Raw genomic sequence first — 27,584 nt, 5'->3', positions numbered from 1 at the left:
GTTGAAGAACTCTGAGACTGCTGGCCTTTTTCTGACCTTTCCTGTTTTTCCATCCAAAGTCCGCAGCCCCAAACCACTTGCTGTTTTTATATCTGTGTGCAGGGAGCAGCTTCAGCAGAGCACAACATGTTCCTGCTGCTGTTGTTTAAGGGACATTTCTAATTATTTGTATGTATCTAAAGCAGCCAACACCTTTTTTTATACAGGATGAGTCTCTCCCTGAGGTGACATATGGCAGGCTACTCTTCTCTAAGTCCGGATATGAAACTAGACAGGGGGTTCTTCTGTTTGTTTTTTTTTTTTTTTGGTTGCTTGGTCGTTTGTAGACTTTAGAAACTGCCTACATGAAACACCTGCCCCTGAACTGAATGTGACCTTGAAGTATTATAAGAGTACAATCACTTTGCAGTCAACCAGCTACGTCGCAATGGGCTTCACAACTGAAACTAGTAACCAGTTTATGAGAGCTTGTGATTTTTTTTATTTAGAGCATCTCTGCATGACAGAGGATCCTGGACAGTGACGGAGGATCCTGGACAGTGACGGAGGATCCTGGACAGTGACGGAGGATCCTGGACAGTGAAGGAGGATCCTGGACAGTGACAGAGGATCCTGGACAGTGACAGAGGATCCTGGACAGTGACGGAGGATCCTGGACAGTGACGGAGGATCCTGGACAGTGACGGAGGATCCTGGACAGTGACGGAGGATCCTGGACAGTGACGGAGGATCCTGGACAGACCTGTCAGGGTCCCTTTCTGCTGGAGCTCCTGGGTCTGTGGGCAGGGAGAGCTGCGGGGGGCGGGGCCGGCTCTTCCTCTTCCTGCTCGCTGCTGGTGCATCTTCTTCACCGCAGATGTCAGCACATGTCGTTAATTGGACCCATTACTCCGATCTTTAATCTTAATCAGGTAAATAAACCTACAATAAAACGTTGTCTCTGCCTCGTTAGCACATTAAATTAGCTACTTAGCATGAACTGTGTCGATGGTGAGTTAGTTTAAATGAGCTCACGTTGAGTAAACGGAGATAAAAAAGTTAGTCTGCGCTTCTTTAAACCAGACATTTAATTAAACATGTTTCCTGCTGCGTTCAGAAACTTAAATAGTCCAGTTTCATCTCCTTTCCTTTTATTTAACGTTGTTTATTTATGAGATGACACCGCTGCTAAGTTGTGTGACACAAACTTTATGTTGACATTTAAAACATGAAGTAAGGTTAGCTGTCATCTCAGGACATTATATTACTAAGAAAAAGTTAAATGGTTAAATCATTTAGCATTTGCTTTGCTAATCATTTTAACGCTAGCTAACCGCGGTTAATGGCTGTAAATATTTTCACCTGCTCAACTTAAAAGGAGATTTTTTGTGGGTGTCTGTGATTTATTTTTCTCAGTAAGAAGAGGAAACACCTTGGCTCAGGCTGAGTATCACCTATAATACTTATATATATATATATATATTATAATACTTTACTGATGTGATTGTTTGTCCATCGTTATCGTTTATGTAGCATAACTCGAGCTAACCTCAAGTTTTCTTATTGTTATTGTCGTGGGCTGTTCCCTTAAATAAGATAATAAGGAGGCATGAAGTGTTAACAGATAAATAGAAAGAGCTAAAAGAACTACATCTTTATTTAATAACCAACATAAAACGTGTTTAACACGCAAACGATAAGAAACATTAATTTACAGTCTGTGAATGAGACCCTCCACTTGTGTGTGTGTCCTCTCCAGTGTAATGCTGCAGCGCCACCTCGTGGTTACTTTTATCCACAGGCGCAGTTGTTGGTGTCACTTTGTGAATGATCACATATTAATAATGAGCACTAATATGTCCCTCATTAACATAACTTTGAACATTAATAATCATTTTTAGATCCAACTTCAGGTGGGAACTCTACGACTGCATCATGCAGCTCGGGGAGGCACAGAAAGGTACGGCGTTCTGCGTGTGGTCTCCTGTGTTTGGACCATTTAACTGGGCCCTTTCTGTCATTATGTATGTGCGATTCCTTCTCCGTTTGTAGGTTTGCCAGGCAAAAGTGAGCTGTTCGATTCTCTGAAGGTCTATCTGGACAACAAGAAAAGACTACAACCCATTATTGGTCTGTAGCAACAAATTCCTGTGTTGTGTCTATGCTGTCTATTTTGTCTGTGCTTGTTAAAATAACTTGTTGTGCATGTACGTTTAGGCCTGGGCAGTATTATAGAATGTGTGAAGGCAGATACATACAACAGAGAAGCATTGTACATGTGTGAGGTGTGTATATGTCGACTTAGTAAAGCTGACATGCGGAATCACATTATGGGAAGTCTCCACAGATACAACTACATTGTAAGTAGCACTAGAAGTCACAGTGGCAAGTTTGGGTGCTGTTTTGGATTGTAATTTTTTAACAACTGATGAACTCCTCACAGAAATCATTGCACCCACACTTAACATCTGGATGGAAGGAGAACTCTAACCTTTCTAGGCTGGCCTGGCCACTGATGGATTTAGCCAAGGTGCTTGAGAGAAATGAAGGGCCTGGAGATGTTCAGGTATGTTACTTGAACTACACGTTTTTGTTTCTAGCAGCAAACCAATTAGTTTTTGATGTGATTACTTATGTCTTCTTGCACCTCAAAATGAAGTTGTTAGAGGTTGAAGATGACCTATACCAGAAGATGGCAACATACAGTGAGAATGACGGTCAGTGACTATTGGTTCTTAACTTCTGTTCTGTCATTCAACCTCAAATCAAATTCCCTATATCTGCCTCCCTAAATGATTTTTGACCTTTTTTTTTTTTCAAATATAAATGTCCTTTCTTTTGCTCCTAACACCACAGCAATAACTCTCATGAGTTCTGTTAGAGATGGGCAGGGGGATGGTGAAGCTGTAAGCAGTCCAGAGGCTGCAGCTGTGCATTTTGACCACTCTTCCAGCCAGTCCAACAGGATGGTATTGCTTTCCAAGAACCAATGGAGACGATCTGAGAAATCCTCAAGGGCTAACATGACCTCACATAAGACTCCAAATCTGTTACATCCAACGGTAGCACCTCGTGTCATATCAGACGGTGGGATAAAAACCATCTCAGCATCAGAGTTCAACAATACTCAGGTGTTGTCTGAACCCTGTGTGCTGTCGGGGAGCAGCAACTGCTTTCTTGATGGCTACACAGGAACCAAGCCTCTGATCGGTGAGGGCAGATCATAAACAGCAACAGCAGATTGTTAGAGTTCTACACTTATTGTTTTAATGCTCTGAATCTTTTTAGACCAGACTTAATTAAGTCAAATTAATTTATGGTTTCTTGTACAATGAAAAGTAATAGTTTCTCAAAATGTCAAACCATTGCTTAAAAAGAATTCTGCTTACATGTGTTTACAGGTCTTTTCCGTGTGGTTGAGTGTAGAAGTGAAGATGGTTGCACATACTGTTTCCTATGCCACTGCTGTCGCATTCGTTCCAACAAAAAGCACATCATTGATCACCTGACCAGCTCTTCCCATCTCATCAACTACTTGGTCTGTTATTGAAATAGGCATGAACACAGATACTTCAGTGTCATGCTGAAGAGGCTGTAGACACCATGCTAGGACTAAGTTTTAAGTTTTATGAAAATGTTTGTGTGCAGATGGAAACTCGCCCTGAGCAGGTGGAGCTAATGACGGCAGCTGTTAATGAAAACTGTGAGTTTCTCCAATCGCTGGCCGAGAAAGTGGAGCAAGAGGAGGGAAGAGGAGAGCTGAAGGTATTGTATTTATTTTTATGCAGAGATTATCATGACCTGTCCATGCCTGGCAGAAAGTGACTCTTCTCTCTGAAAGATTGACTTCACCTATATATTGATAATTTCTCAAACATCTTATGTTGCCAGGTATTAAAAGCACCAGAATCCCTTTGTATCCTACTGACTGGCAAAAGTTACCACTGGTGTAAGTAAATCATTCATCTCATTAGTTCTCAAACAAATACTGAGGAATGACTTCTGATGTGAGTATAACATTTATTTCTCAGGTTGAAACAAGTAAAAAAAGAAAAAAGAAAAAAAGAAAACGCATTATTTTTTGATTCTCTCCTTTTGCCATTATCATTCTCTATTATTCTCTTTACACCTTTTAGTGTGAAAACATGTTATTTTACATGTTTTCACTTTACTTACTCTGTGTTTGTATTTTTTGTATACCTCTTGTATTGTTTTTTTCTTTTTTCTAGGTATAAAGATGTTGTGTAAGGACACTACTTCCACTAATACTAACAGCCAACCTAAAAAAGTGGTTGCTAAAGGTGTGTGTCTTCGGTTCAATTGATGAAAACCTTTTCCTTCAATAATGAAATAGCTTTTTAACCTGTGTCTGATCTACACTTTTATTTAAGGAACAAGTGTGAACACAACTACTGTTCAAGGTGTGCCAGAGAAACATGCTGTAGCGCCATCAAAATGCGCACAAAAGATGAAAGCGAGAAGGAAGAAGAGAAGAGTGACTAATACTGTGTTTAAGGTAAACCTGCCTCTTACCAAAGGGGCAGTGCTGCTGGAGAGGACATCCTTCAGTAAGGACAACCGCCCTTTGTCAAGTACATACTCACCTTCGGCCGACCAAGATTTCATTCCTTTGCCAGAGTCCCAGACAGAGGACTTTGAATTGGACAGTGACACTGGATCACTTGCTGTTAATAATACTGAGCACACCTCAGTATCTACCACATCCCAACATCAGCGAGACCTATATAATGAAGATGGAGGCACTGGTCAACCCATGGGACAAAAAGGAAACCTCACAGTAACTCTGTATCATCAGGTGGATGGTTATTTGAGCGATGATAAATACTTCAGCCAGTCTGAAGATGTAACTGGGACAAGAGACCAAACGGTTTATGCAGAAGGGAATTACAACAGACCACAGCGTTCCCAAGAAAGAGCAAGTAGTAACTTCTATGAAGATTTGAACAATAAATGTTTACAGGGACAAAATGAGGGGCTGGCACCTGCTGTGTCCCACACTCAGGACTGGACATATTATAATCCTATCAATGCATCCAAAGAGGGTCATGCTGAGCAGTGGTACAATGCAGCATCACCGATAGAAACTAGCACAGGAGTGGAAGTTTTAAGTGAAGATGCACAGAAGACGATGTGCTCAGATGCAACTCGGCATCATTACCAACATCAGCCCCAGTACGCGGCACAAGATCGTGCAAGCCTTGGTGGCATCACAGGCAGTGTGTGGCATCACGGTTTAGTTCCTCATTTAGATGTTGCTAGGGTCAGCACGAATCCTTACTTAGGAGAATGGCATGCACATAGTGCCAGCGCTGCTCCAGAGCCTAGGACGCAGTTTAATGAGACTGAACACATCAATGTCCCTAAAGCTCCTCAAAGTTATACGACACAGCCCATGAGCTATCAAGCTGTACAAGTAGGCTATGGAGTTCTGGATAACCACAACTATACTATTAGACCTGGGACAAACAATTATCAGCACATTCCTTATCCAGTCAGTGGTGGTAGTGGTACTGGGGGTATGTTCCAGTCAAATGCATATATCCAACCAAGGCAGGCTTCATATAATGGCACCCACTCTGATGTGAATATTGGAGCCACTGCTTTGTCGGGTTTAACAATTTCTGGAAGTGACAATGGAACAGTTCACTTGATGCGTTGCAACTCCCAATATGAATTCTGCATATAATGTCACACTTTGCAAGGACCCCATTTCTACTCAAGATACCATCACACCCATAAGGTCCAGCATAGGTTCTTATCATGCTGTGGCATTTTTTTACGTTATTCTAAAAGAGCTATACATATGGTTCCTGTAGTGAAATTAAACCTTTTGTATTCAGCTTTGTCACCCTTTACTTTAATATACTTTTTTTAAATCTTTTTTCTATGAAATTTAACAAGGATTTTGCATTTTCATTCACATTAATTGGAAGTGATCAGATGTTGCACCATTAAGCTGGCATCAGGGCAGATTGAGACATGTTTTATTGTATGTTCTTGGAAATGTAGAATAAATGTAAACATATTTCAAGGTTTCACATGCTTCCCAAGCAAGTGAGGGTGAAAAAGGGTGTGCTATTAAGCAACACAATTACAAAAGTAACACCTATTTGTGCTGACTTTTTGGTTGTCACCAAATATTATAAACAACTAAAACGTTTTTAAAATTTATTTTGGTAAATTTTGCCACTACAACTACATTTATGTTTTATATATGAAAGTTTTGCCTGACAACAATTTCAATTATCGTTTAATTTAATTCAATGGTACTTTTATTTCATTACATCAAATGTGCTATTTAGTTATTACCTACTATTCTTAGGTTATTTTGTTTTACTGATTATTGTTCACCACGGGAGATGGTATATTTATGTTGACTATGATAACCAAACAGTACACAATCAAGTGCAGCCTATGTTTCGCTGGAGTTCGCTGTTACTAGACAGATACATTATGTGTCTTTTGACCTTAACTCTAGCTCCTAGCTGCATGTCCCAATCTGAATTCACTATACTTTTTCTGTTTTTTTGTATTGGCATACCAAGAAAATGTATATATGTTGTTAACCTTCAGCCTTTCAGTACAAGGGCCACATATGCCAGGTAAATTTAATCCAGCAAAGTGAAAGTCACTCAGTGATGAACAGGGTTGTTAAAGATTGGGAAACTATACTATAAGTGATCAATTTATTATAGGTTTACTACACACTGTATAGTTTGATACAGTTATCAGCTGTGGTAATGATACAAATACATAATGTTGTGGCACATAATAAATTAGTTTTGTAAATGTGTCTCCTAAATTGAGTTGTATCATTGATTATGTTTTTTAGACTTCTCTGTGAAGGAATTTCTTACTGGTGATCTCAGGGATGATGATCTTGATTTTAAGTGTTTACAATGTAGTACAAATAAAGACTTAAAAGCAAAAGCTAAAATCATTAGCGATTTTATCCTCATTGTATATGTAAGAATAGGAAGAATAATAGTAATATCCTACCAACTTTCAATGCAATTAAATTAATAATTAAACATTATAAATGATCTTGTATTTTGCAAACACTAGGAAAATATAATCTGATAAACCCGAACTTGATATGATGTGAAGTGTCAGAGCTAACGCCTTGTCATTGATGCTGATGGGAATTGTAGGAAGAGCAGTGCACATTCCCAGCTGACGTGAACGCCACATAGCTGTCGTAAAGACGTGCGGACAGGCTTCGTGCAGGCTGCAGAGCTGAGTCCTAGTCCGGCAGGCGGTCACCCTTCAGCAGCACCCACACGACGGTGGTAGGAGGAGAAGCTGTTTTAACGCAGGAAAGCTTTCGCACGGCATATACTTTGGATGGCTAAACTTTTTGCAGTGACTAGTTAATTTGTTCTATAGGACTAAAACGCCTTAAAGCTGCTCCCCCCAGTGTCTCGCCGAGATGTCGGCTTTCTCTGAGGCAGCTTTAGAAAAGAAACTATCCGAGCTTAGCAACTCTCAGCAAAGTGTGCAAACGTTGTCGTTGTGGCTCATTCATCATAGAAAACACTCGAAGACCATTGTGACTGTTTGGTTCAACGAACTGAAAAAAGGTAAGGTTGTTATGAGCTAGCAAGTTCCTCGTTATTGAGATTGCTAACAGGCTTGCACAAGTCAAACAAGTTGATGTTATGCGTCGCATTAGGTTACAGGAGTGGGCTAGCTTTGGCTAAATCATCAATTTACGTTAACTTTCAGACCACTTAGCTAACATTTAAGTTAATGTCGTGTCGCTGATAGATAATAATGTGTTATGCTAACTGCTGAGGCTAGCCAACTTTTACCGCTAAGCGTCCACATTACCAGTTTAAAGGGAGCGACTAACCACCATTGTCTAATGATAACACTTGAGGCATTTAACCACATTTAAATACCTATTTCACTGTTAACGCTTTGCTTGCCTGTGTGAAAGTGAGGAAGTAAATTTGTAAAAGGACGGTGCTGTTTTCAATCTTTGTGTAACATACATGTGGTGAATTGTCCCTCGACACTGCCCGTACTCAGGTTGACTCCCTCATTGCAGATATTACATTCTCAATATGCCGAAAGCCTTAAAGCGGCACTAATAAAAACAAATTGTGTTTTTACAGCTGAGCTCATTACTGTATAATGTGAGAGGGATTGTTTGTACTTATTAGCCTGCAGAGATTTATCACCCAATACAGCCACTGCTCTCTGTTGTGCAGAACATTTCAGCTTCAGAGTCAGTGTTGTTATTGTTTACCGGCCTGCAAACAGCTGTCATCAACCTAATCTACAGCAGCAACAGGCGGTTTTTTATTGAAATCGCTCCATTAAATCCGCTGTATCCTGCTTGTCTTACAAATGTCTGACAAAAATAGCATTTTGCAGCTATAAATTGAGATGTCACTGATAGTGGAAACCACAACACAGTTATATATTCTAATTAATATATATAGTTTTTTACATAATATCTTTTAAAATGTGCTAACATGTGAATTATGTGTTTACAGCTCATTCTACTGCCCTAACGAAAAAAGACTTGTCTAACCCTAAATATGCAGTGAGACAATAGAGATATAAGAGTCGTGTGTGGAAAGTGCTAAGGCTGCACACTGTTTGCAGTTATATAACTATATAGGAGGTTGTTGGCTTCCAGCTGTCAGTGCAAAAACAAAGCACAATACTGTTGATGAACAAGTGTCAAATTATGCTCCATCATGATTTTACAGGTGCAGAATGAACATTTATTATATGAATATTATTACATGTATCTGCTTTCTTCTGATTTATAACTCGTAAGTTTACCTTTCCTCCAGAACTTTCAATGTATGTGTTTACTGAAAACCAGAAACAAGTGGGTCACTGGGATAGCACAACAATCCTGGTTCAGTGTCTTAACCTCAATTGACCAGTGCAACTCATTGGAGTTAGATTTTCCCAGATACTGGGAGGATCCTGCATTTCTCCTGAGATTTAAAAAATGTTATCCCTACAAAAAGTGATTTATTAATAACCTTCCTTTCGTCTTCTTTCTCAAGCAATGGCACAATGATGCACAATTTCATATGCTGTATGTCGCTTGAAGCTCCAAAGGCTGTAGATATTCAGTTGATACAGGATATGTTTATAAGTCAGTTTAGTACTTAAAGGTATAGCCAGCCTGTTTTTCTGTGACTCTTCAATACAGTGTTAAACTCTTGTAAATGCTCATCTGTCTAGCAACAACTTCCACTTTTTTGCATCAACATTGAATTGTAAACACACTGTGACCTCTGATTTGTTTAATGGGGTGTTTAATAGTTCCAATAATATGTTTATATAATGTAATTGGTGGCCTATAGATTTGTGACATGTTTTTTTTTTTTTATTAATTTACAATTCAAAACATCAACTATAAGGTGTGGATCACTAACCTACTGTTGCTATTTAAGTGTGACTACATCATCAAGCTGTTGCAAATGTTGTTTGGAATTAGTTTTAAAAAGTATGTTGTATGGGTGTTGGGTTCTGCTTTAGTGGCACACTTTTCCTTGGGGTGCTAGTCAACAACCTAATGATATCTCAAGTGGATGTTGTATTTTAGGAGCTTACCTGAGGAGTGTGCAGTGTTAATAGCAATGGGGATAGATATGGCACATTTCTCTGGAGCTTTAAAGCTAGTTCAGTGTTGACTGTGACCTGTCCGAAGACATATGCATCATTACGTGTATAATGTTACAGAGCCATGGAATATTTGCTAGTGGATTTGTGGGACACACAAAATCAGCGTTTTGATTAGAGAGCATAAAATAAAAACAACAAATTGAACATCTTAGCCATGTGGGCTTATATGTACAATATAATTCACAATGAAGTACACCCTATAGTACTAGGAAGTATTTAAAATGGTACCATGTTACAATAACTATTATTTTAAGTGTTTGTTGTTAGATCTTACATTTAAAAACAAGTTGGTTAGGTAGTCTATATTAAAAGTACAGGCACCAAATTCACCAAATGCAATGCAACAAATATAAGTACATCAGTGATTTCCAATTAAGACTAACCACATGAACGAGGCTGTAGAAGAAACTGTGGACACCACAGCTTTCTTAATTTTCTTCAGGGTTGTGTCACCGTGTGGTCAGGATATTCCTCAACGACTAAGAAACCAAACTGAGAATTCATAAAGATGGGGGAGGGTATTAGATCCTTACTAGGGGACTGAACATGGCTAAAAAGAAAAAACAAATTCAGTGACTGCTTAGTGTGCGGGGCATTGCACATATTCAACCTTTACAGTCTGTGTCCAAAATGGAAAGTTATTTCAAGGTTAGGCTCTGCCAAAGAATATGAAAAGAGTCCTAATAAATATTGGCAGTGAATTCTTTCCTCGGGTGACAACAAAATAAATAATTTGCATCAGGTGGGGTCCATCATGTTTGGCAGGAACCTTGTCAGGACACTGTACCTTTCTGACGGTCATTTTGATAAATCAATATTTGTTTCAGTACATTAAATTATGTATTGATTATTTTTTAATATGTTATGTTTAGTTATCCTTAGCTGTATAGCTAAAGGCCACACTGTAATATGTGTATTTGTACGTTTGAATGCACGCAGCTCAGGTATCACGCAAGCTGACCTTCCTTTACTTGGCCAATGACGTCATTCAAAACAGCAAGAGAAAAGGACCAGAATTCACCCAGGACTTTGCACCAGTCATCGTTGATGCGTTTAAACATGTTTACAGGTCAGACTTCCCATTAACACACTGCTAAAATTAATTGTGGTTGAGTCACCTTTTAGAAATTCGGTTTATTTTACTTGTTTTTAACTGTTGCTCATTATTCTTTAAATGAACTGAATCATAATTAAGAATTTTGTTTTTGACATCCAAGAGTGATTTATGAAAAATTAGGAAAGGCAAAAAAAAAAAATGTTACCATAAAGTCCAATATAATGTTTTATTTAATCTACCAAATAGGTTGGGAATGGCAATCAGCACATTTTTAATTAATCAGCATCAGCTGATGTCAGCACACTGTAAATGATAACGTATGAATGTGAAAAATTATCTACTCAGTGGGATGCATTTTATTAGCTTCTTTATTCCTGTTCTGTATTGTTTTCCTGTCCAGAGAGGGCGAGGAGGGTTGTAAGAAACATTTGGGTCGGGTTTTGTCCATCTGGCAGGAGCGAGGTGTGTATGAGAACAACCTGCTCGATCAGCTGTCACAAGTCCTGTGTAAGTTCGCACAACACTAACCTGTTCTCATAAGTAAGGTTCAACTCGTTGCTCTTTCTAACAATAAGCTATTGTCTGACTATTTACCCTGCTAGTCTGCAAGTTGAAACCATACTTCTCATACCTTCCTATGTAATGGTTTGCATTGCACCTTTTCCTTGTAAATCCTAGATGGAGACAAGAAGGGTAAGAAGAGGTCATATGAGGAGATCCAGCCAGTTGATGAAGACTTTGCCTCCCAGAGCTCCCTGGCTGAACCCCCACAGGTGACGTCCTAGACAATGTGGCCATAAATACACGATTAACATAGGCAATTTAATTATAGTATTTACAGTTTATTCTTAATTTATGTTTCCTCCAGTGTTGACAATTGCATACTAATTTTATTATACCCCTTTCTGCTTTTACTTCTCTCCTCCCTGTGGTCAGACAGCAGAATTAATCCGAGCTCTGCAGGAGCTTGAGAATGCAGCCTCTAGTGATTCAGTGCTGCGCCAGCGCATCTCCTCCCTTCCTGCTGAGGTACAGGACACGTCATTGCTTCACAGGATCACAGGTAGGAGGCAGGAAACGGCACACGTCTTTTCCCAAAAAATGAACACTTGTAATTAATTGTTACGTAATGAATTGTTTGTAATGGTAATGAGTGAATAAATCTAACCAGGGTTAGCATCCATGGAAACAAATGATCTGCTCCACTGACATGTCTTTAAAACTAACTTTTCTCCTTAACACTATTGTATCTGCTATGTATAATACATGCAACCAGGGTTTATGTAAACAAAGTTATTACAAGTCACTTTGTTTGTTTCAGTATTAGACTTTCATTAAAAACAAGGAGACATTGCCCTGTGAGTGGTTACATTAATAGATAGTAGAGAAATAGTCTTTCTCTAGGAAAAATCTATCTAAGGAAATCTGCATTATCTAATCCTCTACCTTAATACGGGAAACCAGGTTTTGCGTTTACATCACATTTAAGAAACCTGAATACTTGAGAGGGCTATTGTAACAGGGTGACCTAAGTACCTGTAAACATAAAATGTATGTAATTTGTGAGAGGGGAATCTGGTAAGCAAGACAAACAGATGAAGATACCCCAAACATTACACCTGTGACATTAGATGTGACTCCTGAGTAATTGTTTTTTTGTTTTTTTTTTTCTTTCTATCTTTGTATGAAAATCCAAAGACACATGCAACACATTTAAGCCACTGAATCATTTTGATGCACTGTATATTTACAGACTGTAAAGCATACAGTCCACTTATGCATACAGTGTCATGTAAACAGGAAACCAGGTTGCTGTAATCGGGGTAAGGGATTAGAAAAACCTGATTTCTCGAAGTAGATTTCTCCTGGAGAACGCCGACACTCTCTGCTAAGTAAATTTGCGCCCAAAATTAAATTAAAACTGAAACCAACACAATGTCCCCCGTAGACTTCGAAATAAGTCACTTTTCACCGTGTATTTCTTTAATTCAGACCGCGCTGTAAATAGCAGCGCTGTGACTGTCTGTGGCTTAAAAAAATTGGGATTGGGAAGCTTCTTTTGTGTCCCCACAGCTTAAATCTCTGAACCATGGCTCTAAAATCAGCCGAGGGCTGAGTAGGAATCAGATTACTCTTTTGCTGCATGTATACTCAGATTTCCAGTAACCAGGTGGTTACTTGATCCATATAAACTCACTGACTGTACCTGTGCGGGTGGATAACCGTCTACACTGGTGGCAATATCTAAGCACGGCCGCCTGCTCTCTGTTTTATATGATTTTAGATAAAGAATCAGGTGAACGGCTGTCCCGGCTTGTAGAGGAGGCCTGCATGCTGCTAGCAGACTACAGCGGTCGCTTGGCGGCAGAGATTGACGACAGGAGGCAGCTCACACGAACTCTAACGGTTTTCCTGCAAAGCCAGAAGGACGGCTTGGCCCAGAACGAGCAGAAACTTGAAGTGCGTAAATCATTTTTCTTCTCAATTTGTCTTTGTATGTCCTGTCTACCTCACCTTTGAGTCATTGTTATTCACCCTTACTGTTCATGCATGTAGATTTGTTCTCACACTTCTTGTTTGTTTGTTTCAGTAACATTTCTTATTGTGAATTTCAGCATGTTGCATTATTCCTGCAGATTTACCTGATTTTCTTATTAACTGTGACTGCAGATTTCAGTGAATGTTGGTCTGCTGCAATCACAAATAGAGGAATGATTCCTTATTAGAAGCACACTTGACAACAAAGTGAGGCTTACCTTTGTCTCTGTTTATTTCAGCCTTTTTTATTTAGCTTAGTTCACTTAATGTGTACATCCTATAAGGTAAGTATCAACTTAAAATAGTGATTTTGATCCAGATTCACTGATCACTTCACATTTTTAGCCTTTTTGTGGTGACAATAACTGTCGAGCCTTTATTCACAGGACCTCAAGAGGATAAAACATTTTTATTGTATCTTCATTCAGTCAAGTCTTGTAATAAAAACTGAAAATAAAAAATGAAAATGGTTTTGTGAGTGCTTTCATTTTGCTCTAACACTTGTAGATCTTGGTGCTGCATGCACTTCTTCAGTTTAAAAGATAGTTATTACCAGTTTCTGTGGTATTGACCAGGTAAATGCATGCACACACACTAGTTTAAATCAAACTCAGGTCAGTAGAGAAAATACATGGTTACAGGTCAAAGTATGCTAAGAAATTTTAAACCAAGTTTTAGGGCTCTGGTTTAGATGTTTTGCATTTTTTTTCTAGACCTGAGAAAAATGTTCTTTTTGCACAACATACCATCAAATACAAAAAATATAACTCGGACAACTTGGAGCAGAGCTAAAACATTTGAGTGATACTTAATGTTACTGTACGTTTAAGGTTTATGTAATAAAAATTATTGGACAAGTTTGCCTTTGAGTGCTTTCAGTGTAGTGTCATGACTGTACTCTTGGTAATTTTCACTTGTAATAAGCGCATAATATAAAAACAAACAAAACCTTCCTTACTGTTTTATTTAGTAAGTCGCTTTGGAAAAATAAAAGCGAATAAAATGTAAATGGAAAGACAATATATGTAAAATGTAAAGACATATATATATATTTATATACATGATTTCTATTTTTAAGTTTTTTAGTATTTTATCAAAAGCAATTGAAATGTAAATTTGTTTCAGTTACATTTCATTTGTTTTATAGTTTTAGGGTAGGTAAATATAGTGATACTATTGTGATACACACAGACATTTCTTTTACAATTTATACGGTAGCATTTTCTAATGAGCCTTACTGTAATGGACAACATGTGGGCCATGTTCAGCGGTCCATCTCTGGCTAGAAATCTTAACTTAAACGTTATCACTTTCTGTGATAAACAATGCAATCTAAATACATTACATTGGTACAAAACTTTGCTTCTAATTTATGTGGTGTTTATATCCTTTATTTAAATTTTCTGATTGATTATTGCCAGTTCCTTTCTTACACCACCTACCCTTTCTCCACCTATTGTAAAGTGTGTCCCTGAAACATTGCTTGACTGACAAATGCACAATTTCATGCATCATTGACATGTTCTGCTCTGAATCTTTTTTTCAGGAATACAAACGCAAACTAGCGAGGGTGACCCAGGTCCGAAAGGAGCTGCGATCGCGTCTGAACAATCTTCCGGGAGGACTCTACAACTCTTCAAACTAAAGTTCCACCTCCTCACCACAAACCTGACTCTCCTGCTACTGAAACATCTCAACCTGTCTGTTAGATATTTGATCAGTGAAATTGTCACAGTTCTCTGCTCTCGGTTTTGAAACGTGTCCATGTCCCTTTATGGTGATCTCTGGTTCTCATTCTCTGTCTTCAACATTTGTCCACATGGCTTTTATTAACAGAAACATTATCCTTTTCTGTCTGAGAGCTCATCTCCTTCTGCTGTATGTTAAGAGTGCACTGTACATTAAGATGAATAATTATAAGACACAAGGCTCTTACGCTCTGAGCTCAGTCCATCTAACTTTAACAGCTTTAAAGTTGTATAGACAATGCTGGTGGGATATTTTTGTATTTATAGTGAATTAGAATAATGCACCAGACGTTATTCCTTTAGTGTGATCCCTCATTACAATTTTCAGCATTTTGTGTTGCTGCCGTTTCTTTTACTCTTTCTGTTGTAAGTGTATCTGTCTAGCTCTAGAAAAGTGTTTTAATGCAGTGTGATGTTGGTCTGAAGAAGATGGTATACTTGTGAAATCATTAGGAAACCATATTCTGAAGCTGGGTAGTAAGCCATTTTATTAAAACATATGTAAGTATCATTTACATAAAGCCTCTTTGTGAGAGGGGTGTCTGAACCATTGGCCATTGTACATATTTAAAATGTAAATATGATGAAATTATACCTGTATCACTTTGAATCCATGTCAACATGGTTTGTGAAATGGTCATTCAGACAAATAAATTACTTCGACCTACATGGTACTTAAATTACGAGTGAAGGACTCTGCTGTGTGTCTTACTTACTGTACCATACAAATCATACTACAGAGTTTTATCAATAATTCTGCCGAGTGCTGTGCAGATGCTTCACACAGCTTTGTCAAGTGTCCCAGTTTCCAAAGCTGCATTCATAAACTATAGTTCTTTTGTAAATATAAAACAAACTCTAATTAGAGCCAAATAAAAAAGTTTAAATATATTATATTGTACTTCAGTCCTCATTGTAGATGAGATCATTGAATATTAGTTCAATTGTGATTGAGACCAACAGGGGGCGTCCTTCAAAATCTGTGCTGCATAATGTTTGAAATGCAGTGCGCTCGTTTTTACACCGCAATATTTTTTTTTTTCGCGGTAACGGTGCGGTGTCTGTAAAGATTTTCAGTCATCCATATCATGCTTATGCAACATTGCTGTTCAGTGGCGAATGGGCTTCAAGCTACTTCACGTAAAACCAATTTAGTTCACGCTGAACAGCAATTTTGGGATAAAAGAAATGGTATTATCATGACCCCGCCCGCGCGGGCTTCCTACGGCAAGTGAACAAACAGGAAGTCACATATTTCCAGATCCGTCGGCTGCGTAAACAGACAGTGTTAGCAGAAAGCTATTTAAATCAAAGCTACAATATTAACAACACATACGCTAAAATGGCGTAGGGCATATAGTTTATACAAGTTTAGCCATTATAAATGTGTGTAATAATACAATTTATTTACCAGCTGGACCTTTGCTAGCTGGGCAGCCGTGTTCTTAGCTAGCTCAGTTGTTGGGAGCTAACCCGGAGTTCAGTCAACAAACATCGACCAAACAAAATGGAAAACCTCGAAACACCGTACGAAGAAGAGACGGAATTTGTTGAATGCACGGTAAGAAAGCTGCAAGATCAAAAAACGTAGTATGGTTTTCAGTGTTTGTCATAGTTACAGTTTGTGATGGTATTAGGATGTTTATTGTAATAATAATCTACTCACTGTTTACAGGTCTAGATACTCTGCTTTAGTTTTGTTATGTGCCCAACAATAAAACAGGAAAACTGATCAAATTGTTGTGTTTTACTTCAGGTCTGTGAGAAATCCTTAAGGGGTGAAACCTTATACAAGATCCACCTGACTACACCAGGGCATATAAAGGTACACAGCACTGTTTACTCATGTAAAAAGCTACACAGTCACTGGAAGTATGTTGTTCAGTTAAAACACAGCTAAAAGCTTACTCACTGATAAGGAGTATAAGGTGTCAGTGGACACTGATAAATGGATTCAAAATGTTTTTTTTTCTTTTGATTCAGTCATCAGTCTTTCACAGGTTCAAGATGAAAACACCAAATGAGGAGACACCAGATCGATCTTGAAATATCCGACTTTCCCTGGACACACATTAAATCCTGTGGCCTTGCATCTTTGTTGTTAACCAAACGCAATATATTATGTAATGCCAAAGCGAATTAAACTTCCAGTAGAGTAAGTACCAGGTTGGCAACAACAGGCAAGGTGTTCTGCATTTCGTCTGGGTCAGACTGCTGAAATTCTTTGGACATTATGTTTTTCATATGTGCTTACATTTTGCATCCTTGACCATTACTTGAAAAAGGTCAATTACCTCTTTGGCAACAGCAACAGACCAAGCTCAAGGAATGCTTACCCTCACTGGTCCTCGCAAAGACTAGTTGTACTGGAGGGGTACTTTGTCTTCGAAGAGCAACATATTTGATCTGCCTTGTCCTCATGTCTTTCGTCATCTTATGTGGACAACTGTGATGGACACAACTTGCTTGCCAGTACAGTAGGATTCATTGTTTAGAGAAAGCAGCCCTGTTACTGCTTTGCATTACAATATTTCCCTTTCCCATAGCTGAAATTGCATTTGTCCTTGCCAGTCAGTCATCTTTAAGCTATATCTGCCTAACATCAGGTGGATGAAGTCTGTAGCTGACACTGGGCACTGGGTATATTCTGGGAAGGACATCAGTTAAAGAACTGATGCATAAAGACAGCCAGCCATTACCAGTTGCCTTTTAACCTTACCTGCATGTTTTGGGGGATTGGAAGGAAACCAATGTACCAGAGGAAACCCACGCAGGGGGAGGAGGACACAAAGGATACAAACTGAGGCGACAATGCTAAGCTCTGCACCACTGGTGCAGCCCTCTAGTCAGTCATCACTCAAGCTCACTCAGTCAATAAACCACTGGAATGGTTGTTGGTGGTTTTGTAAAACCCAGAGTCCTTTTACATAATTTTACAAGAATATGAGAAAGATTTGACTCATTTTGCTTTGCATAATGGCTTTAGTCATTATGTGGACCAGAGTTTGGAGATTCTCGTCCTTTCTTAGCTGGACCTTTTTGTGCATCGTTTCATATAGAGGATATCCTTGAACCACAGTACCACATATACTTTTATATTCATATGGCAAGTTTCTGTATCTGCTTCCTATGGAGAAATATGTTTAAAGCCTTGTGAAAATTTTTCACCCTAGGTTCTTGAAAGGTTTTTGGAAATCATATGCTCTGGCTTTGATTTGAACATTTCCAGGTCAAGCACATGTAAATATCCTGATGTTTGTCTATAGGACCCTTGTGTTTTCTGAGGAAAACATAACACTCTGAAGAATAATAAACATGGAAAATAATTTGTCAAAAGCTAAAATCTTGCCCACATGTTATTCACAATGTGGGCACAGGAACACCACAGGCAGCTGGAGCTCAGGAGGTGGAATGGCTTGTCCACTACTTGCAGGGTCAGGAGATGCCCATCTCTTCTACGTGCCTTGATGTGTCCTTGGGCAAGATCCTGAACCATAAGTGTTTTGTGGTGTGTGTGATCCCTACATGTTCAATAAGTCACTTTCGATAAAAGGCATCTGCTAAATGACTTAATGTGAGCAGCATCCTCACTATTTCGTGTCTACACTGGCAGAGCTCGCTGTCCATGCATGTAGGAGGAAGATATATTTAAACTGTTGAAATATGCTTCAGGTTGGAATTACACAGCCTGTAAGTCTGGTATGAGTAAGGCCAATTAAAAGGCTGTACTGTACACAGTTGAATCCAGCAACTTCATTTCTATGTGTGCATGAAACCGTGGAGAAAAGTCAGTTCATGTGTCTTCATCATATTCAGAAAAACTGGAGACTTCTTCTTTGCATAAAATTATCCATTACTGTAACGTTTTATGCAAGGCTGCTTATAGATGTGTAAAAAAAAAAAAAAAACAAATTGTCAAAATGACATTCAGAAAGACGCACTTCTCTATGAATAACAAATACCTAATGTCAGGTGAGCATATATACCTTTACCGCACCTCAAGTGAGCTGTGGTTTTGGTTTGCAATTGTTTCCTAAAGTTGTTTTGCCCTGTTGCTAACAGTGTCTCTCTTTGTAGCAGTGATGAACTCTAGCTAGTCATCCTGTTTACCCAGCACTTACTGACTTAGGTGATTAATTGCTCTTCTTTCATCTCTGGCAGAAAGAGGATTCCATTGTTGCTGCCGGTAAGTAGATTTAATCTCCAGTCATATTGTTCTCTTCTGGTGTTGATTATATTGATAATAATTTGCAGATCATTCAGTCTACACTTGAAAGTTACTAAATCTATTGTGTGGTTTTACTGGAAGGCATTGTTAGCCTAGATCCCTTAGTGAGCTTGATCCTCTAATTATTATGAATTTCAATTATACATACAAAACTTGATACAAAACTTGGAATTCAGATACAGCACAAATATAAACCCACTTACACTGATATGCTAGGGTTGCTTTTCAAGATGTGGCTCAGGACTCTTAGTTCCAGGTAAGGGGAATCTTGGTGGATCTATACAGAGCCTGAAATCTGCTGACCAAACACTTGTTGCAGACGGATGGCAACACGGACTACTACTACTTATCATCCAACAATTCTCTGGTGGTTGAACTAGAGAAAATTCCCATGGCCAGCCTCTGAAATCATGGGGAGAACCTTCCTAGACATGTAGAGGTTGCTGTAGCTGCAGATTAATGCTCATTATGTGGAATGAGTTGTTAATAATCATACTAGTGGGATGTTGTCCACATACTGTGGTGCTTGGAAGTTTGCGATTGCTTTAGAATTTTGTCTACCTCTGCATAAATATGATCTCGTATGGACTTTCTGTTTTAGGTCCTCCCACACCATATTAAATTATCATTTTATGGGATTAACATCAGGATGGATACCTTGAAACTTTCTTTTAGATTTTGCTTGTACAACTCAGAATACTTTTCTCCATCTGTTGTAAGCACTTCTTCCTGGTGTGTCGTGGTTGGGCAGAGCCTGCCTTCAAGCAGGCAGCCAACCAGACTACAGCTGGACTTTTAAGAGGCCTGGTTGAGGCCCAGTCCATATCCTTCCCTTATTTGCACCTGCATAGGATGAAAGAGGTCAGTATTCCCACTGCCCAAAACCTCCCTGTATCCAATGATATACAATATGTATAGTCAAACTGGTTGGGAAGCAGTTATTAAAATCTATAAAGTCCTGGTGCTTTCCTTGCCCCCCTAGAGGCCAAACAACAGGAGGTACTTGGCACAGCTTTAGCAGAAATCAAAAGCATTCCTAACTTAAATCCCCTGAATATCCATCATTAGACTTGGCTGACCCTGACTTCATGACCCCATATGTGCCCCTGATGGGGCAAAAGAATGCTGTGTGTAGTAACTCAGCAATGGTTGTGCAGCTAGATCCTCTCAGGTCCTTTCTGGACATGCTTGAAGGGTATTTACTTCATCTCAGACCTGGCTGAAATGGGGAAAGGACACTGTTGGACCCACAGCTTCCTATGGGACTGTTGCCTATTAAAAAGGTAACCTACATGCATGTACAATAGAGGTCATCATTGTAAAACTGTACAGACCAGTAGCACACCTAGAATAATTCCTTCCAATAGCCAAAGCTGAACCCTGATTCATTGTCAAGTGTGTTACCATATTCAAATGGTGACTGTTGTAAAAACACAACAAAAACTCTTACTTGTTTGTCGTGAGTAGGTGGACTGTGCCTTCAACAAACATGTTGTCTCCAAACAGAATGTTTCTCATTCAAGCCACAAAGTACTACTTAGTTTTTTCTGTCCACAGGATATTCTTACAGTAGCCATCTGGCTTCCATGTAACCATTAACAAACCGTAGAAAGACAGTGATGTTCACTTTGGAGAGTAGTGGCTTTCTTCTTGCAAATCTGCTGTGCACATCATTGTTTAATTTTCTCCTGATGGTGGAATCCTCAATATGGATATTAGCGGCTGTCAGAGAGACCTAGATGTTACACCGGGGGCTCCTTGCAATTACCTGGACTATGACACACCTCACTCTTTGTGTAATCTTTGTTGGTGCACCACTTATGTGGTGGGTATCGGAGGTGTTGAATGTTCTTCGTTTAGACATGATCTGCTTGACAGTCAGCTAAAGGCTGGCTAAACCCTTGAGAGATTATTTTGTAACCCTATCTAGTCTGGTGAATATCAACGGCTCTTCTTTTAAGGACTTCAGAAATCTCCTTTGTTCAAGCCATGACACACTTCTACAAACCCGCATAGTCAAAATCAGACTGACAGTGAAGACCCAGACTTCTCTTCTTTAAACAAGGCAAAGAGCAGTTAAGTCTGAGCTAATGAGATAAATTAATAACACTAGAGTTTCACATACTTTTAGATAGTTTTCCACAATAAATATGAGTATGTATCATTTTCCTGTGTCATATTCTAGTTTTAGGACTTGAGTAAAAATATCATCACATTTTATATTTATGAAATTCAAGAGAAATTTCTAAAGGGTTCACAAACTTCAAAGTGCCACTGTTCTTGCTAGATAGTGTATGTTGAACAGGTACTATGTAAAAAAAACAAAACAGACATTCCCATTCATTTGAATGTGGGAATGTGTTAAATGGCAGCAGAGACCAGCACCACAAGAGGCTCCATCAGTGTAGCTGTGAGCAAAAAAAAGTGAGACCTGGCTGAACTTTTTCTTCAACACTATGTCCATGCTGCATTGGCCAGTTCCATACATGCAAGTGCTAATTCCTGGTGGATTACTCTGTAATGTTAACACTGTGTTTCTGATGTTTATCTTGACATCGTTGTGACCAAAGATAAAACGGATGCCATCAGAACAACTTTCCAGAGTTGTTCAGTCCTTTCTGAGTATTCAACCCACTGTTCTGTTACTTTTAGCATTGACTAAGCTTTTTAAGTGGTATTGTTTTGTCTCCCTGGTACTTGAAACAGCACCCCACCCACCAACCCCTGCCCCAAGATCCGTGTGGTGCTTTAATGCAGGAACAATCTCTGTGAATACAGTGTTGGTTTACAAAGAGAAGTGTTTTTCACATAAATGTGGGATGTTTTCTATGAATTTCATATGATGCCTGTGGTAGCTTGCGAGTGGAGATGTGAACTCTGCTGGTGTGTTTCTTTCACCCGTCATTCAAATGGGTTGCACTCCAGTGCCTTCGTGGGTGCCTCAGGACCTTTGGTAGCCATATTTTATGGCTGTGAAGTAGCACACCAAATGTAAATGTGTTTGTGTAAGTTCACTGTTTGATTCAGCTTTCTGGGAGATGGTTCAGAGCCAGAAGGGGGAAAAAACAGCCAAGAAATTGCTTCCAAACACCTGTGAACATTTGCGAACATTCAGCCTGGAGGAACCTGTTCCAGTGTTATGTGACAAGAATTGTCATGTATACTACATGATACAGCTGTGACATGCTCATACTTGAAGTTAACAGATGTTATTTTTCCCCAGTTATTTTTTGTATTTAGCCATTTTGGTCACAGCTCAGTTATGACGTGATACCAAGGGTGTAATGCGTCACAATTTTTAAAAAATCAGCCTTTACCTCAATACTTTTGCATAGCCACATCAAAGATGCAGAAGATTGAACTCTGTTTTTAGTTCAGAGGTAATTTCCCGGTCGATGCAAGTAGAGCAGAACTTCAAAGAGTTCAAAGCTGAACCAGTTGTGATCACAAAAAAATATACTTGGTTACTCATTTGCAGTAATCAGATTTCATTTTAAGTCAGTGTGGACTGACTGTAGAATCAGACCCTTTAACTGCAGCTAGAGTGCACCAGTATCACCTCAGTCACCTCCCTTTTATACCTCTTGGCCTGTCATATGCACGGGATATAAGATCATCCACTAAGAATGCTTGAGGGCGATGGTGCAATACTCAGTTCTCAATGAATCTCTTGCAACTTGCCCCCCGTCTTATCCAGATCACGCTGGTGTGGAGAAACAGAAGAAGTTTGCACTTTTATAAGATAATGTACAAAACGCCTTATTTAAATAGCTTTTTGTTTTATAGTGTTTTCTCATGTTAACTATCAGTGTTTGGTCTTTACAGGGCGTGCAGTCAGAAGACACATCGTGCCAGAATTTACGGACATTTTGCAATATCTGGATTACCTGAATCTCGATGAGCCCATTATTGGTGAATACTGTATATTTTTTGAATACATTTTTTTTTTTCTCATATTTCTATTCCCAATGATTATTTTCTTTGTTTCGTCTTAGGTTTGAGCTTTTTGGATGAAGTACCCTGTAATGATCCACCAGCAGGCCCCAGATACTTATGTAGGCTCTGTCATCACACTGCAAACCTAGCAGAAATGGTGCATCATGTGATTGGACGTAAACACAGACAGAAATATGTGGTAAAGCATGTTGACGATTTCCAGAAAACTTTTGTTTTGCTTTTTAATTATGTAAATGCAAGAAATAATAATGCCTTGCTTTGTGTTTCTGTAGGAACTGAAACGTCCAGACTTGGTTACGTGGGATAAACAATCCATAATAACCCAAGGAGGAAAGATCATACGAGCCAGAGCAGAAATTATAGAGAGGCAGGATGGACGAGGAAGTCCATTGGTGAGACATACATATTCCAGTATCAAGAGATGCTGAAAATCTTTAATAATTAGTGGTTTTTAAATAATAGCAAAATAGGTTTGAGACTAATCTATGTCCTTTGTTTACTTTTGTGATTCAGACACTGGTGAAAAGAGGGCATGAAGGCAAGTTAAACATCTCTAGAGGTACATTGAAATTCATTTTTTACGCATTTTATAAGACTTCCTTTAATTTGTTTTTGGCATCATGCTTATGAAGTAAGTCATAAGCAGGTCGGTCATTTTTCATAAAAAAAACAAAACAAAACAAAACTTGTCAGTGCCCACTATAAACAGTGTATTTGAGACAGTTTGTAATTGACCTGTTCTCAAATCTCTTGTTACTTAACAACCAATATATACATTGAAGTATTAGGCAATAATTGGGTAACATATTAAGATCTAGCACTTCCAATAAATACCAGACAAATAGATAATGATGGTACTTATTAGTGCCACAATTAGTCCAACAGTTCCATGCATTTAATACTTCTCAAAGATTCCAACATGATGTATCAAAGTTGACCAATGAAAACACAGCTCATACAAACAATAATATACATACAGTATGTAATAGTTTGGTCACCAAACAAAGAACTTACTTATAAATAGAAATATTACTTGTGGCAGAATTTCATCTACAGTTCAACAGTTTACAAGTCACTTCACGTAGTTTATACTTAAAGGCCATAACACCAATGACGTGTAAACTTTGAATTTTTGACAATGAGTCACAATTCATGTTTAATATTTTCTTTAGTTGCTCCAAGGGAGAAGCAAAATGGGAACCAAAATATCTCACAGAGGTCAACTCAACGCAACATTCCACCACTCTTACCAGAACTCGGGGACTGTCGCAATGAGTACTCTAACAGAGTTAAGCATCCCACAGGTTACCCAAATACCCTGCAATTCCAACCAGATGAGTCTGACCAGAACAGAGACAGAAAGATGTACCAACGGGACGATACACTCAGGCGAAACTACATGGAAGATGAGCTACACAGGGCAGATTACAGGGAAAGTAATACGTACAGACGAGAGTATGTGGAACCTGATAACCGTCTGTATGCTGAAGATCCACTTAACTTATCCTCTCCAAGGGCTGTACTTGAGCCAGGTGGTGTCCCCATATACCATTCTAGGGAGGAGATGTCCCTTGGCCAGGCTCAACTTGTAGAATGTTACCCAGACAAGGCTCCTTCTTACAAAAGACCCTACCCAGAAAATGATCCCTTGAAGGAGTTCTACTCTGAGGAAGTTCGGCGTAGGCAAAATCGTTCTGCTGAGTATCAGCCCTCACAACGGGTGTTCCAAGATGATGAACGCCAGTGGTCTCTGCAAAGGGAATCTGGAAGACATGACAATATGATTAGATTAGGTAGGCAGGGATCAAGTGAGTCAGAGGCCAAGAAGGGGAGCCTTCCTATTCCTATGGAAAGTGAACTGTCACAGGACCATTTGTTCAATATTATCAGAGATTATCGGCACGAAAGAAGAGAAACCCATCTAGAGGATGCAATGTCCAGCTCTGGGCAAGGCAGAACAGGACTCTCTACCTGCCAGAGACAAGTTACCAGAACCATGTCTGATATCCCAGAGCCATTCAGGCGCTTCCTGAAAGGGGACGATAGTGATGAAAGACAAAGCAAAAGAAGGAAAAAGAGTCGCTTCTCTGATGCCACTGCACAGGAGGTGGAAATGACAAAGGAGATGTGAGTGATTGTTTCTGGTCTGTAAAGATTGCGCTCTATTTATTTATTTAATATTATTATTTAATTTAGTTCAGTTTTATTTGTATAGCTCATCTCAAGGCACTTTGCAGTGTTTATGGTTTAAGACCTTACAAAAAATACCTGACACAGAATTAAACAGAAAACCCAACTATCCCATTTGAGCAAGCGCTAGGCGATAGCGGAGATGATCAAACTGAAAGGCTCAGCTTTAAAATGTAAATATTTTATATTGTTTAACAGAACACTTTGTGTTTCTCCTGGACATGTTTAATTTATTTTTTTAAGGTTCACTGATGAACATGGACCTCCAACTCCAAAATTTGGTGGTCATCCTAGAGCATTTGGTGCACTGTTTAGACCTGAAATTCATGGAACACAACAACTTGACACAGAATCACAGGTAAGGAATCATAAAATTAGGCCATTTGTTGTGATTAACCAGTAATATGCACTCGTTTACTGTGTTATATGGATGTTCTGATTTGAGGCATGTTGCTTTTTAGAGCCCACATCATACTGGAAGCTACCAAAGAGGTAGCTTTGGGTCAGAAGGTGTCTTTGATATGCTGGTAAGATTTTGCATTAGTATTTGCAACACACACAGAAGTGATGTGTTTGTTGTGCTGCCATTCAAAGAGGGGGGGGGTCCTAACTTTATTATGTCCTTGTCACTTTTCCCCCATCTAGAAAAACATTGAAATTGAGAATGCAGAAGATGCTGACTTCTTGAAGAACAAACTTTGCAGTCTTCTGAAAGAATTCAAGTCCAGAAAATCGGAGAAAGATGTGGTATGTGTCACCCTGCACAGGGCCAGTCTTTCTACTGGAACATGTAGTTAAAGTCTCTGTAGATCAGCTGAAATTAAGGAAAGTGTTTTTTTGTTTATTTTTTGTAGCAAAATAGCCAAGGTCGCGCATTGACCAACAACAATTACATCAGCTTAAAAGCAGACCACGACACAATGTCACCAAGATACCATTACGAAAGAAACCACAGAGAAGATTCAGACCTTAGACGCCCGGAAATCTACTTTAAGGAAGATCATAGAGGAAGAGGCTGGAAGGAGCACAACAAGCAGCACATAGAATATCATGATCTTGGAGGCGGGGAGCCAAGATGCTCAGACAGAAGTCATTATGAAGGTAAAGTGTAAAATGTTTAGTACGGCACTTCATTTAACTTTTATTGTACATGATTTTAGTCTGAATACCTCAGTAGGTTCTAAGTTCTAGTTATTTAACAGATTTGACAGAATATTCTTCATTTAATGTACTGTTTGAGCCATTTATATTGTGTAAAAACCGACTTCAAATTTGTGCTGTTTTCTAGGATATTTGTTTTATTTTGGAGGGCAGAGTGTGCACAATTGTTTAGGTTCGTGTTGTGATTTTATGTGATAAATGAATCCTGTAGTGAATAATAAGCTGTGCACTCTGGTTCTCCCTGTCAAAAATGATTTTGCATTTTTAATTTTATTTTCCCCAGAGCCTTTTGGGTGGACCGAGATGTCTCAAACACCACAAACAGATGGGTCACATTATCCTGAAAGGTTTCAAGAACCCATGCATCCTTATGACTCCAAACCTGCTGCAGAGAAGTATTTTGACTTTCACACTTCTGCAACTCCACTACACGTGGAACAAGAACCCAGGATGCATAGGGACTCTCGGTACTCCAGGAACCTGGACAAAATCACATCCACGCTCTTAGAACTTGTAGCAAGGAAATGATCTTCAGATTTCCATAGTTCTAAAAAATTAAATATCCATACATGGAAATAATACTTGGGTTTAAAATTATGATTTTGATTTGATTTTTGATAAACTTTCCTTTGTTAGTTTTACACTATTTGCTTTAGACATTTGTGAAAAAATGAGTGTTTCTGTAAACATTAAATCTTGTCTACTGCAGCAGTCACGTCTTTAAATTCTTCACGCTATGACCACAGAGAATAGTAGCATTATTGTTCATTTTCCTCAGTAGTATCTAACTGTGCAGCACATTAATTAAATTTAACTAATTTAATTGAACTTAACTGATGTTTTGAGGATTTTATTGTAGATAATTGTGAATTTCTGAGACATCTTGGTGTAATGATGTAAATTTCAATATAAAAATGTATAATACTTCTTCCGCTGGATAATTGCTAAATGAATGATTATCTTTCAGCTGGCAAGTTATTTAACCCTAATTATTGGCATGAATCAAGCAAAGAAAACATCTAAGGAGATTGATGAAACTACTAAAACTGGG

General features: G+C 38.8%; 3 protein-coding genes across 9 annotated transcripts; all 3 read left to right on the top strand.

Moving 5' to 3' along the window:
• The first annotated feature begins 494 nt into the window (after positions 1–494).
• On the top strand, positions 495–6,793 carry LOC113154837. 5 transcript variants are annotated; one of them, XM_026349236.1, is made up of 13 exons: positions 495–911; positions 1,396–1,421; positions 1,881–1,939; positions 2,032–2,109; positions 2,197–2,339; positions 2,423–2,545; positions 2,639–2,696; positions 2,836–3,189; positions 3,381–3,517; positions 3,628–3,744; positions 3,871–3,928; positions 4,209–4,280; positions 4,371–6,793. In XM_026349236.1, exons 3-13 carry the CDS (start codon positions 1,915–1,917, stop codon positions 5,684–5,686), a joined length of 2,481 nt encoding a protein of 826 aa, XP_026205021.1. In that variant the 5' UTR covers positions 495–911; positions 1,396–1,421; positions 1,881–1,914; the 3' UTR covers positions 5,687–6,793. The 5 variants fall into 5 exon arrangements, with proteins under 5 accessions (XP_026205021.1, XP_026205023.1, XP_026205019.1 ...); XM_026349238.1 differs by lacking the exon at positions 1,396–1,421; XM_026349234.1 differs by having other exon boundaries at positions 1,396–1,939.
• A 419-nt stretch (positions 6,794–7,212) lies between these two features.
• Positions 7,213–15,805, top strand: LOC113153697 (regulation of nuclear pre-mRNA domain-containing protein 1A). The gene is made up of 7 exons (XM_026347425.1): positions 7,213–7,580; positions 10,594–10,723; positions 11,112–11,218; positions 11,390–11,484; positions 11,648–11,774; positions 12,996–13,171; positions 14,796–15,805. The coding sequence occupies exons 1-7, from the start codon at positions 7,430–7,432 to the stop codon at positions 14,892–14,894; spliced, it is 885 nt and encodes a 294-aa protein (XP_026203210.1). The 5' UTR covers positions 7,213–7,429; the 3' UTR covers positions 14,895–15,805.
• Positions 15,806–16,264: 459 nt separating this feature from the next.
• Positions 16,265–27,388, top strand: si:ch211-13c6.2 (uncharacterized protein LOC100000125 homolog). Of its 3 annotated transcripts, none has more exons than XM_026347423.1 (13): positions 16,265–16,558; positions 16,754–16,822; positions 19,159–19,183; positions 23,051–23,137; positions 23,221–23,360; positions 23,455–23,574; positions 23,696–23,720; positions 24,355–25,309; positions 25,616–25,730; positions 25,834–25,899; positions 26,018–26,119; positions 26,227–26,473; positions 26,817–27,388. In XM_026347423.1, exons 1-13 carry the CDS (start codon positions 16,505–16,507, stop codon positions 27,059–27,061), a joined length of 2,250 nt encoding a protein of 749 aa, XP_026203208.1. In that variant the 5' UTR covers positions 16,265–16,504; the 3' UTR covers positions 27,062–27,388. The 3 variants fall into 3 exon arrangements, with proteins under 3 accessions (XP_026203208.1, XP_026203207.1, XP_026203209.1); XM_026347422.1 differs by having other exon boundaries at positions 23,696–23,741; positions 26,817–27,387; XM_026347424.1 differs by lacking the exon at positions 19,159–19,183 and having other exon boundaries at positions 16,543–16,558; positions 23,696–23,741; positions 26,817–27,385.
• Positions 27,389–27,584: the final 196 nt, after the last annotated feature.

This window comes from Anabas testudineus, chromosome 11 (assembly GCF_900324465.2).
Source record: "Anabas testudineus chromosome 11, fAnaTes1.2, whole genome shotgun sequence".
In the NCBI taxonomy this organism is placed as follows: Eukaryota; Metazoa; Chordata; class Actinopteri; order Anabantiformes; family Anabantidae; genus Anabas; species Anabas testudineus.
This window is presented reverse-complemented; position numbering and strand designations above follow the sequence as displayed.

Bases quoted from the DNA above. Each gene is read 5' to 3' on its own strand.
- LOC113154837 (XM_026349238.1), top strand. From the start codon at position 1,915: ATGCAGCTCGGGGAGGCACAGAAAG. The intron at 1,940-2,031 runs GTACGGCGTTCT...CTCCGTTTGTAG, and splicing joins GCTCGGGGAGGCACAGAAAG to GTTTGCCAGGCAAAAGTGAG. The intron at 2,340-2,422 runs GTAAGTAGCACT...AACTCCTCACAG, and splicing joins TCCACAGATACAACTACATT to AAATCATTGCACCCACACTT.
- LOC113153697 (XM_026347425.1), top strand. From the start codon at position 7,430: ATGTCGGCTTTCTCTGAGGCAGCTTTAGAAAAGAAACTATCCGAGCTT. The intron at 10,724-11,111 runs GTCAGACTTCCC...TTTCCTGTCCAG, and splicing joins GCGTTTAAACATGTTTACAG to AGAGGGCGAGGAGGGTTGTA. The intron at 11,775-12,995 runs GTAGGAGGCAGG...ATATGATTTTAG, and splicing joins ATTGCTTCACAGGATCACAG to ATAAAGAATCAGGTGAACGG.
- si:ch211-13c6.2 (XM_026347422.1), top strand. From the start codon at position 16,505: ATGGAAAACCTCGAAACACCGTACGAAGAAGAGACGGAATTTGTTGAA. The intron at 23,138-23,220 runs GTGAATACTGTA...GTTTCGTCTTAG, and splicing joins TCTCGATGAGCCCATTATTG to GTTTGAGCTTTTTGGATGAA. The intron at 25,900-26,017 runs GTAAGATTTTGC...TCCCCCATCTAG, and splicing joins AAGGTGTCTTTGATATGCTG to AAAAACATTGAAATTGAGAA.